We start from the raw sequence: 12,370 nt of genomic DNA, 5'->3' as shown, positions 1-12,370 counted from the left end.
CCGGGCCGGGGGAGGCACAACAAACATGGCGGCGGCGGGAGGCGGGAGTGGCGCGGGGCGGCGGCGGTGAGTGCTGCCTGTCCTCTCCTTCCCTCTTCTTTTCTCTCCTTCCGTCTCTTTCCTTCTCCCTTTCTCTCCTTCCCTCTCCTTCTGGAGCCTCCCTGTGCCATGATGGGGCCGGGCGGCGGGGGCGGGGGGCAGCGCTTGGGGAGGGCCGCGCTGCCCCGCCGGCTGCGGGGCCGGGTCAGCGGCACAGCCCCGAGGCTTCTCCCTTGATCTGAAGCCGGGGGACACAGAAGTCAGAGGAGTCACAGAAATTACCGCATCACAGAAATTTAGAGAATTACAGAATTACTGTAATCACAGAATCAAAGAGTGGGTGAGGTTGGACGGAATCAATCCGGTCCCACCTCCCTGCTCAAGCAGGGCCATCCCAGAACACATGGCACGGGTTCTGGGATGTCTCCAGTGAGGGAGACTCCACACCCTTTCTGGGCAGTCCGTTTCAGCGCTGTCACCCTCACAGTAAAGAAGTTCTTCCTCATGTTCAGGTGGAACTTGCTGTGCATCAGCTCCTGCCCGTTCCTCTGGTGCCGCTGCTGGGCCCCCCGAGCCGAGCCCGGGCCCTGCTCGGAGCCCTCCGTGCGGGCAGGGACACGCAGGGCTGAGGGACCCTCTCAGCTCTCTCTTCTCGAGGCTGAGCAGCCCCAGCTCCCTCAGCCTTTCCTGGTCAGGGAGATGCTCCGGTCCCTTCAGCATCTTTGCTGCCCTTCGCTGGATCCTCTCCAGAAGCTCCGTCTCTCTTGTCCCGCGGAGCCCAGAACGGGACACGCGGGTTTACGGGAGGTTTCGCGTGGCCGTGTCGCTTCCCACCCTCGCGTGGGGAGGAGGAGGCGCGGGGTCGACCGGGGGTGTTCAGGGTTGATGACAGGGCACGGGCGGCCACCGCCGCTGTGCTTCACTCCCCCTTCCCACGGTCAAAACCCCTTGAGGAGGATCGGGCAGGGCTTGAGTGGAGTTTGGGATCCTTTTTGCTTTAATTTATGTGCCCTGAAAAAGATGGAACAGAGAGATGCCTCCTTTTTTTCTTCCCTGGATTCCTTAGAAGAAGGTGGGATGCATACATACGCTCGTAGCAATTTTAATCTCTCACTGCATACATGTCCTCATAGTTACTTTATACTCTTCTAATTACTGCAGGATTAATTCTGGCTGTGTGTGTGAAACTACTGGGTGTACTCTGTATGAACTACTTTTTTCAGCAGCATTATTTAGGCAGAATATTTCATCCTGGCACATTCTTTGACAACAAACTTAGGTCACCGCAGTGCTGTGACCACTGTTCAGCCCAGCAGTTGTGGCCGGGTAGAAAACGAGTAAGCAGTGCTCTGCTCCTCGTTGTGTGAAGCTGGAGGAGGTGTGGTTGTGTCAGCAGAGCTCGAGTAACACACCCTGTGTGATCAGCTCATCCCTGGTGTGTGAAACACAAGCTGGGCTGCTCTGTTTCCGATCATTAGAATTGCATTTTCTGGTTTGCAGGAGTGACACAGCAAGGATCAGATGTGCATCATTCTCCCCTGAGAAGGAGAGCTGCTGGCTGCATAGCTCTAAAAAATACCCTGTAAAATCATAGAAGTGTTTGAGCATACAAATGGGAGCTTTTGGGTCGTGCTTAAATTGTGGTGACTTCCCTACACTGACGTAAAGAAAAGGATGAGCGTTTTCATGTTAAATCAATGAGGTAGAGGAAGGAAGTTTTACGCAGTTTATGAAATTTTATGTCATTTTATTTCAAAATTAAATGTAATTATAAAAGCAATCAGTGCAATCAAGTAAGGCTGAGAAAATTGGGATTGTTCAGTCTAGAGTAGAGAAGGCTTTGGAGTGACCTAATTGTGGCTTTCCAGTGCCTGAAGGGACCCAAAAGAAAGATGGATTTACAAGGGCCTGGAGTGACGGGACAAGGGGGAATGGCTTTAAACTGACAGAGAATGGGTTTATACGGGACGTTAGGGAGAAATTCTTCCCTGTGAGGGTGGTGGGGCCCTGGCACAGAGTACCCAGAGCAGCTGTGGCTGCCCCTGGATCCCTGGCAGTGTCCAAGGCCAGGTTGGACGGGGCTTGGAGCCACCTGGGATAGCAGAAGGTGTCCCTGCCCATGGCAGGGGGTGGAACAAGATGGTGTTTAAGGTCCCTCCAACCCAACCTATTCCCTGATTCTATGAAAAGAGTTTTAGTGCCTTACCCAAAGGCACACACAGATTCTCCTCTGATTACACAGCCTTTGATGTTGTTTAGAATGGTTTAACTTTAAATCGTTATTTCTTATTATCAATCATGGAAAGTCATCCTGGTCAGGACTCTATGTTACATTGTCCTGATTTTCTCTTCCTTACCTTTAATTCATATCCTGATGTCTTTGTTTTATTGCAGGAGGCACCAACAAATGGAACACAAATTAACATAAGCTTTGCAGGAGGCTGGTGACACCTGAAAGAGGGTAGGTAAGACAGATACATACAGATGTGTTCCAGACTAACTTAAGGGTGATAATAAATGCTGGGAGTTGTGCACACTCAGGTAAGATGTGAAAGAACATCCTCATCTCGATGCCAAAAATGAACAAAACACTTGTAAGCAGCTTTGGACGCACAGGAACTGAGAACTTGAGTTTCTGTAGGCCACCTAAGTAGCTATTAAAAAATAAAGAATATTTTTATTGAAATGGTAGCATTGTTAATTATTTCTGATTATAATCTGCAGGAATAATGTGAAAGACTCGTTGTTGTCCTTCCAACTGTATCCCAAGTTGGGAAGTTCTGTCTTCCCAAATTCTGTGAATTGAGACTTAATAGAGATTTGTTATTTACAAACCCAAAACAAGCCTGGCCACTGATTGCTGGGGAATATTTTAATCGTTCAGTGCAAAATAATGGACTGGATTAAGACTTTTTCTCAGGATAGGAAAGTAAAATTTTGGGAGAAGTATGAAACAGTGCTTTCTCTAAGGCTTCTTTTCAGCTTTGCTAATCACCAGCATTCAGTTGTTTCCCAGCATTGTAGTTCCCATAATTGACTGACCCAAATCTGGGACTTTTTTGGAGCCAGATGTTCATTGGAAAAACAGTCAGTGAGACAGAAATGTCCTTCAGGTGACGTGCCGGAAGCAGGGGATGCAGCCTTTGAAAAACTTTTACTGGAAGTGTGATTGTTTTAACAAAATTCAGAGCAGCACAGTGTTAGAGCCCTGTCTTTCAAACACAAATATTTTTCAGGTTTCTTTCTTATAACTCATGGGGGTTGGGAATAGTAATGGACTCACATTTCCTTTTTATTCCTTCTAAGGAAAGTGGAGGAGCCACCCTGTGCTGTTTATCTGACGTGTTGGGTTACATTTTGGAGCATGTTTGCTAGTTAGCAGGGAACTAAAATTCAGGTATGATCCTTTTTTTTTTTTTTAAAGGCAAGTTGATTTTTATTAATGTGTAATTTTTTTGGTTTTAAATTTTATTTATTATTTTATTATGTCATTTACCTGTTGCTGAAAGCAATGTCCCCATCAATTGTATTTGGTGATCTTTTATGGTTAAAAATTCAAAACCCAATATTCTTATGGTTGTCAGTTTGTGCATTTACTGTGTGATAAAAGTAATCCTTCACTTAAAATCAACACCAATCCCAAGCTTGTTATAGTGAATTTATTTAAATTCAATGACACTTGTATTATGAAAACATTTTTCCTTCTAGGCACAAGAGGTTGTAAATGAAAGAGTCAGTATGGGGGAAAAGAAGGCAGAACCGTTGGATTTTGTGAAAGATTTTCAGGAGTATCTGACCCAGCAGACTCACCATGTCAATATGATTTCTGGATCAGTTACTGGTGACAAGGAAGTAGAGACTCTCCAGGGAGGTGAGCTGATTCCAGTACCATAACTTTGATTTTTTTGAGAGTGACTTCACTGTTCACATTCCAGGTAATGTTGCCAGCTGTATGGGAGCATTTCTCATGGTCATTTTCATGTCACAAAGGGTGTGTATGTACCTTGTTTTAAACTGGGCATGTTTTTGTAGTTCTCTATATTTAAAGACCAAGGGCAGAGAGAAGCAAAAGACATTTGGCATTTGCTCACAGCATGACAGATGGTGTCCCACAGATTCTTCATTAAAATCTGTGTTGCATTGTTCCCAGCTGGGACAGAAGGGGATCAGAATGGTCTGGATCATCCTTCTGTTGAAGTTTCACTGGATGAAAACTCAGGAATGTTGGTGGATGGGTTTGAAAGGACTTTTGATGGAAAGTTAAAGTGTCGATACTGCAACTATGCCAGCAAAGGAACAGCACGGCTCATAGAGCACATCAGGATTCACACAGGTATGGAATGTTCTGCTCTGCTTGGCTGGGACACCTTGGGGTGTTCACCAACGTTGGGATTTGCATGTCAGGAGTTGGCAAATTCAAGCAGTGTGAGTTCTTAACAATAACTGGGTATTGGTGGGGTTTTGTAGTCGAATTTTGCAAAGGTGTGCCGTGCAAATTCCTACTGACATTTATGATTATTAATAACTACAGGAGAGTAAAGTTTAGCATGAAAGCTTCCATGTAAATTGAAGGGCCTTAAAAATACCTTTTAGTTTTTCTGTGCTGATGAGAAAAGTGACAAATGTACATGTGGCTACATGGAGATTTATAGGGGCTTTTCTTCCTCTGGTGTTCAGCTATGAAAATATTTGTGTTCTGCACAACGTTCTAGATGTGGAAGTACAAAGCATAGTAATAAGAATAAAGTTATTGGTAGAATATTCAAATGTGAGGACATATCATCAAATAAGTGATTGATATCAATTGTGAACAGAAAAATTATCATCTGTGGCTTGTTAAGGAGCGTTTGCCACTGTTGGGTGTATATTCCTGAAAAGCAGAACTCTCAGTAAAGGTTAGAATATCCTAAACTGTTCCAAAAGCTCCAACTTCATGGCAAATGAGAGGAAAAAAAAGAAAGGTGCTTCTGAAGTCTGTCAAGTAAATTACACCAATACAGAAGACTTTAGGACTGTTAAGTAGAAAGAATTTGTCTTCAGCAAAGAATGAAAGTTTTTACAAGTTCCCAGTCTGGTATGGACTGTCCCGAAACTTCCAAGTGTCTCTTCTCAGTGGTCTTAGGTGGCATTTTGGGACTCACCTTGAAGGAAACATTGTTGAATCTGGGATGTCATTGTAGCTCTCCTCCAGTACAGTTAGTCAGATTCTCACTTTGCTGAGAGCCATTCCTTCCACACAGTAACTGCCTGGGTGGATTTTGGGGAAGGTGGGGCTCCGTGCCCTGGCCCTGCAGTGTTGGTGTGTATTAAGAGGGCATAATGGGGTAGGAAATGGCAACCAACCAGAAATCAGAGAGTTCTGAGGTTCACATTCTGAAGTGCTGGTAAATTCTTCTCTTGTGTCTTCCAGAACAAAAAAAAAGAGTTATTTTAGTTTTTCTGGTTTGGTTTGTTTTATTTTTTCACTCAGGGGCAAGGAGATCCAAGGCCTGAGTGTTGTTTTGTTTGGAAGCCTGGCAGAGGGCCAGGAGATGGATTACTTATGCTGTGAAGGCTCAGATGAGTCAGCATTAAAACAGGGAAGTGGCAGCTGATTCATAGCCTCAGAGCAGTGTACATAAACAGGTGCAGCATCCTGGACATTGGCCAAAGTAATTGTGACCCAGGCATGATCATGCAACTGTTACTATTATTTTTAAGTGCAACCTACTCTGGGATTGGCTTCGTGCTGAGTCTGATAGTAGATAATGAGTAGTTCACCAGCTGTGTTGTGCTGTGTGTGATGCAAAACTTTTATCTCTGTGTAACCAGTTCAGAATGAAATAAGACCATTCAGATTGGCAAATTCTGTGGGAATGCAGGGAGTTTATCAATCTTCTCCTACCATTGTACCAAATCTCCTGATCTTTACACACCTTTGTGGGTATATATATATGAATATAGAGAGATGCTCATGGACAAATCATGGTTTCATTTGGTGCAAAGAATGAACTTAGAGGTAGCACCTGAAATGGATTTCTTTCCTCTTGGAGAGCCAGTGATATAGAGAAAAAAAAATCTATTTGGTATCCCAGGTTGTGATTCCAAACTGTGGGATGCTCATCAGTTACATGACAGGGATTTAGAAATTGAGGTGGTGTTCTAGAGAGGACGAGTAAGATGGTCTTTCATTTCAGCACCTGAGCACACATCAAATCCTTTAGGCACTTCTGATATTGCAGACTTGGATCTATAACTCCTAGAAGATCAGTCTATCAAGGGAAAATCAGAAGTCCTGAAGTGCTGTGTTACAAATGTGTTGGCCTGTAATTACGTTTGAAAGTTTTCTGAGTATTTTTTAGAATGTTAATTTGAATACCTATAAATTCCATTTAATAGAAGAGCAAAGTTCTGTGCAAAAGGAGGTGATGATCACCCTGATCATCATCCCATCTCCCATCTGGGAAAGCACACAGCTCTCCAGAGAGTACCTTGCTATTGTTACAACTCTTTAGCCACGGGACCCTTTCTCCAAGCTCAGTTCTTGAGTGGCTACCTGTGTGCATAGGTTATTTAGGTGGTAGTTCTAGGATGTTTAAAAGTAGGGATATTTGGAAGGACCCTCCCTCGCAGTTTAGACACAGTTACGAAGAACAGTAACATTTTGGTGGTACAGACATTCCTGTGTTCCCCCGTGCACTCCATGGGTGAGGGAGAGGTTGGATCCAGGTAAAGGCACCGCAAACATCGCTGGATTCAGTCCTTGACATTCCTAGGGAAGTTATGCTAATTCCACTCAGGTTTTTCCCTGTGCTGATGATCCCTTGGGTGAGGCAGACCTGTCCCAGTGTTCTCCACTCTCTCAGGATACTCAGCTGAGCTTGAGCTGGCAGTGACTGAAGTTTGACGAGCAGCTCACAGTGAGCCACTCTGTGTCCCACACAAGGCCTTTTCCAGGCGCTCCGAGGTGCTATGGGATAATCTATTCTGATTTTCCAGGAGAGAAGCCACACAGGTGCCACCTGTGTCCCTTTGCTTCGGCCTACGAGCGTCACCTGGAGGCTCACATGCGGTCCCACACCGGGGAGAAGCCCTACAAGTGTGAGCTGTGCTCCTTCCGCTGCAGCGACCGCAGCAACCTGTCCCACCACCGCCGGCGCAAGCACAAGATGGTGCCCATCAAGGGGACGAGGTCTTCCCTAAGCAGCAAGAAGATGTGGGGGGTTCTGCAGAAGAAAACCAGCAATTTGGGGTACAGCAGAAGGGCATTAATTAATTTGAGTCCACCTTCCATGGTGGTGCAGAAACCAGACTACCTTAATGATTTCACTCACGAAATCCCCAATATCCAGACTGAGGCGTACGAGAGCATGACAAAAACGACTCAGAGCAGTGGCTTGCCAAGAGACCCACAAGACCTCATGGTGGATAATCCTTTAAACCAGCTCTCCACGTTGGCAGGACAGTTGTCCAGCTTGCCGCCTGAAAACCAAAATCCAGCCTCTCCTGACGTTGTTTCCTGTCAAGATGAAAAGCCTTTCATGATACAGCAGCCTGCTGCACCTGCAGTAGTTTCAGCTGTGTCAGCAAATATTCCTCAAAATTCCTCTCCAACTAGCCCCGATTCCCGGCCAACACACAATCAAAGGAACTATAGTCCCGTGGCAGGGCCCAGCAGTGACCGCAGTGCCCACACCAGTACGCCCAGTATCAGTAACAGTCAGCCAAGCACTCCAGCTCCAACCCTGCCAGTTCAGGACCCTCAGCTCCTGCACCACTGCCCACACTGTGACATGTACTTTGCGGACAATATCCTTTACACCATCCACATGGGATGCCATGGATTTGAAAATCCTTTCCAGTGTAACATTTGTGGGTGTAAGTGTAAAAACAAGTATGACTTCGCTTGCCACTTCGCAAGAGGCCAACATAATCAACATTGACTGAGAACATGCTTTCGTTTAGTTTTTTAACATATTACAGTCTATTTTTCATACTTGCTGATGGAAAGCTTGCACATTCCCATAAGGAATCTTCACATTTAGCAATTCGACAAAGGAGGCAAATTGATTTCCGTGTTCTAGTAAAACTTGCCAGGGAAATTTTGTATCAGAGTCGGTTGTTGTTTTATATGTAGCCTTTCAAAAAAGCCAAGAGTGCTGTAAGGGTTGGAATGCATTTACACGCTGTGGTTGCTAAATTTAAGTTGCTTGCACTTAATCCCAATAAACATTCTGCAAATGGAGAAGCAGAGTGTGTGTCCTGAACCATAGGATGTAATTCCCAGATTGTTTACTAGGCGAGACAAGACATATTATCCATAAAATACGAAAGGTCAATGCACTGACACATCATGTAGTGACAGGGCAAGGAGGAATGGCTTCAAAGTGACAGAGAGCAGGGTTAGATGGGATATTGGGAAGGAATTGTTCCCTGGGAGGGTGGGGAGACCCTGGCACAGGGTGCCCAGAGAAGCTGTGGCTACCCCTGGATCCCTGGAAGTTTCCAAGGCCAGGTTGGAGAGGGCTTGGAGCAATCCGGGATAGTGGAAGGTGTCCCTCCTTTAATGTTCCTTCCAACCCCAACCTTCTATGACTTTGGAGAAATCCTTAAAAACTTGGCTACTCGAACAAACAGAAGCAACTTTCACATACAAATTCAATTTGATGTAAAAGTTGCTTTAATCTGAGGAACGTTAATTACAAGTTTTTGTTTAGTACAGTCTAAACTCTTCATGCTAGGACTTAAAACACTAATTTAACTATTAGCACAGAACTAGGAGATAACAGGTTATTGTGAATAACACTCTGATAGGAAAAAAAGAGCTAAATGCCTGTCATTCATGAATTAGAGAAACGTAGAAGTAAGATACCTTATTTTACCTACACTCTACCAAAATTTTACATGTCATTCTTTTTCAGAGGAGGCAATTTTTAGAGACATAATGAAGAGCCTGTAGAACTAATATATATTCTGTGAGATTTCTAACTGCCTTAAACTGAGTTGTACAGATATTTAAAATTTGCACAATTAGACTTCTGTCCTGCTGATGGAAGTTCTGATAGAAACAAACAAGAAGTTTACAACTTTAAACTCCTTTGTTCAGTTTTATGTTGGGCCAGGCTACAACTGAGAGGTTGCCTGTATGTTTGAGAGTTGTATAATCCAGTTCATTGTAAACTTCAGCTGACTTGGAGGCCTGGTTTGTCCCCTCTCCTGTGTTTGATGTCCTTTGGGTGTGCTGGAAATAAGGGGAAGGACCTCTGGCTTTTTCTGGGCTCCATGTAGGATGCAAAGGAAAACTGGCTGACTACATGAAGTTGTTTTTAGGAATTGTAGGTGGCAAATGGTAACTGAAGTTGTTTTGTTTCACACTGTACATCGTTAGAAGCCCCCGAGCTAAAGGACAGGCACTTTAATATAAACCTGAATAAAACATGAGCAAAATTCATAAGAACTTAATGTGCTAAATAAGAATTTGAGACATTAAAAATAAAGGAAGAACTGTTACGTTTCCCATATTTAGACATGCACTTTTACCTTGGTTTGTCTTACTTGAGACAAATTAAAGCTTCCCTTATATATTCCCCTTTTTCTATCAGCAAACCATGTTTTGTTAAAAGCAAGATTTTAATGTTCCACAAATCAGAGATTGGAATCTGAATGGCAAATGTGTGGCTTATTCAAATTTATATTGTTATGGGGACTGAACCTTCCTGAAGCCAATGGAAAAACTTGCAGTGATCAGGGTGAGATCGATGCAGGAAAACCACCTAAGAATTTTAGCTGCAGAAGTAATTTTGACTCTAATTAAATAGAAATTTGGATACCAGACATGTTTCTCTCCACCTGACTGACCTACTGTTGAATTTCTGTGCTTGAGGAACTGGATTCTTGGCTGTGCAGTCTTGTAATAACGAGGTCAGAAATCTGCCTCTGAAGTGGTTCCAGTGTAGAGAAGATGAACAATAACACTGTCACTCCTAAAAACTGTTTTGTTTTCAGACCTGGTTCAGAATTCATTTTGCCAAATTTGTAAGACAGAATGTAATTGACATTTTTCATCATGACACTAATTCCAAAATATTTCATTGTTGCTTTATACGTTTTAGATTTGTAAGTAAAACTGCAAGTCTGTGTGCATAAACAAACTTTATTTTAAGATGTAAAAGCTGATTGAACTGGAATCCAGTCGGAAGTTACTGCTCCTGGGCAAGTTTTGGAATCAAATTTTTTTTCTAGTCAGTGAGGGCAGAAATGGTGGCTCTCTTTGGATCACACATTGAACAATTCTACAATTTAAATTTGGCTAAAATACTACAGTATTTTAGTAAATAATATTAGAATAAGAGACATTTCTCTTGGAGACCTTTACAATTAGTAATTTGTAGAAGTGGTTTTCCTTGCCTGTTTGATAGATGATGCAATCTCCTATTCCTATGCTCTTGCAAGTTTTCCAAGGAAATTTGTGGAATGGTGGTGCTCCAGGGAGCACCTAACAGTGCTGAGTGATGACAGCAGCCAGGTTCTCCTTGGCTTGTGGCTTTCTCCCTCCTGGTATCGTAGGGAGAGTAACTTCCATGTGCACAGATGTGATTTCTGACCACTGGGGCTTCTGCTGGCAGTGTTAACATTGTTAGAGGCTTTTCTTTGTCTCATGATCTGGTGATTTAGAGAAATGACTCCTGAACCATGATGGCCTTGAACAAAACTAAGGATAGGTCACTAATGGAGCAGTTGGGAGCAAGAGGAAGCCTGGAAGATCTTATGGAAACAGGGCCCTTGTTTAGGAGGGGATCCCATTGTGGGGAATGTATGTTATTAGTAACAGATCTCAGTATGGAAAAATCTATCCCCAAGCCTTGCACATTGTTGTTTGGGAGGATTTTCCTGCTGCTGCTGCCATTGGTTCTGCTCTTGAGCAATTAAGGGAAAGCTTAGTTGGGACATCTATGGATGATTGAGGAATGAAAAAACTCTTTTCCCTGTTTCCTTGGGCAAACTCCTCATTGCAGGGGGTTCTTGGGCAGCAGCAGCAGCTTTGGTGTCCATACCTCGGCTCTGCACCCAGATCCCTGGGGTGGATCCCTGTGTCCTTCCCAGGACTAGGACTGTTCATGTTCCATGATCACACTGCGTTGTTCAGTTGTTCCAAACGATGCCCTGACCTCATTATCATCTTTTGTCAACTGAGGAGCTTTGGAAGGTGTATTTTCCTATTTTTCATAATTTGTACACGTTATTGACTATAACTTAAAGAGAGTTTGTACTGGCAAATTGTTTCAGAGTATGATCCCTTGCACAAGCAGGCCTTACCCAGGCAGTGAGGGAGATTTGTCCAGGATTCGGGGCTTGAGTCCTTAGGCAGAGGAACTTTTCATATTGAGTCCTCCATGTGCTACACTACACTTACTTGTTTGGTTTTTTTTAAAAACCCCAAATCCTTATCTTATAAGGTGGTGGGTGATTAGCATTTTAACTGTTATTAATGGAAGTTTGGGAAGAAGATGGAGTTTTTCCATAGCTCGGTTCTGTTAAGTTCTGTAGTTGCAAAACATGAACTTTGTGGGGGCTTTGTTTTTATTGTCATAGCTTATTTTATAGCTTTGTGGACATTTTTAACATGCACTATTTATAGCACTCTTCATACACATTTACTGTTTTGAGACTGAATATTCCAATGGACATGCAAGTATTTGAACATCTTCATTATCTCAGTTAATGCTTCAACCGTGAAGCAGTCAACAGTTGTTTTTTCACAGACATGTGTTTAGATGAAGAGGATTTAGACATAAAATGTTGATTGGCATTTTAATATAAAACCCAGTGCTGGGAAACACTTTCCAGCAGTGTTTTCCAGCCAAATAATCTGTTACTGTTTGTTTTGTTCTAGAATGTTTTGGAGGTTTGCTTTTTGTTTCTTTTTGACGAAGGGAATGTAATTTAGAAGTCTTCACTGGCAAGTTTTCTACTAATTTTAAGCTTCTTTGAAAATCTACAGCAAATGGATGTTCTGCTGCAGGAAATCTCTCCTGCTGAAGCATTTTTCATTGAGCAATCTTTGTGTATGTGCTTCTAAGTACCTACTTTGTTAATAATATGTATTTCAGTGTAAAGAGCAGATTTTATGCAAAAATGAAACCTGTTAGAGTTGTAAAATAAATTTTAATGTTAGTGAATGTTTTTGAGATGACACGGTTAATTCTGAAATAACTCTATCTCGTGTAGTTCATGTTGTGAAGCTTTGCTTTTGTAAGATATGAATAAAATAACACTTTCTAATTAGGTCTCATGTCAATTCTTAATTGCATATGCTTCCATGGGTGGAGCTGGTGATTATCCAAGTGCTCCT

The 12,370-nt window shown here is 43.1% G+C and overlaps 1 protein-coding gene across 1 annotated transcript; it reads left to right on the top strand.

Moving 5' to 3' along the window:
• The first annotated feature begins 25 nt into the window (after positions 1-25).
• Positions 26-12,300, top strand: IKZF5 (IKAROS family zinc finger 5). The gene is made up of 6 exons (XM_042019523.1): positions 26-66; positions 2,434-2,500; positions 3,346-3,436; positions 3,748-3,910; positions 4,190-4,372; positions 7,018-12,300. The coding sequence occupies exons 4-6, from the start codon at positions 3,778-3,780 to the stop codon at positions 7,959-7,961; spliced, it is 1,260 nt and encodes a 419-aa protein (XP_041875457.1). The 5' UTR covers positions 26-66; positions 2,434-2,500; positions 3,346-3,436; positions 3,748-3,777; the 3' UTR covers positions 7,962-12,300.
• The last annotated feature ends 70 nt before the right edge of the window (positions 12,301-12,370 follow it).

This window comes from Corvus kubaryi, unplaced genomic scaffold, assembly GCF_017639235.1.
Source record: "Corvus kubaryi isolate FWS band 111438036 unplaced genomic scaffold, C.kubaryi_AGA036_p1.0 138, whole genome shotgun sequence".
Classification (NCBI taxonomy): domain Eukaryota; kingdom Metazoa; phylum Chordata; class Aves; order Passeriformes; family Corvidae; genus Corvus; species Corvus kubaryi.
This window is presented reverse-complemented; position numbering and strand designations above follow the sequence as displayed.

Coding starts and splice junctions, on each gene's coding strand:
- IKZF5 (XM_042019523.1), top strand. CDS start 3,778: ATGGGGGAAAAGAAGGCAGAACCGTTGGATTTTGTGAAAGATTTTCAG. Junction 3,911..4,189: donor AGTAGAGACTCTCCAGGGAG/GTGAGCTGATTC, acceptor CATTGTTCCCAG/CTGGGACAGAAGGGGATCAG. Junction 4,373..7,017: donor GCACATCAGGATTCACACAG/GTATGGAATGTT, acceptor CTGATTTTCCAG/GAGAGAAGCCACACAGGTGC.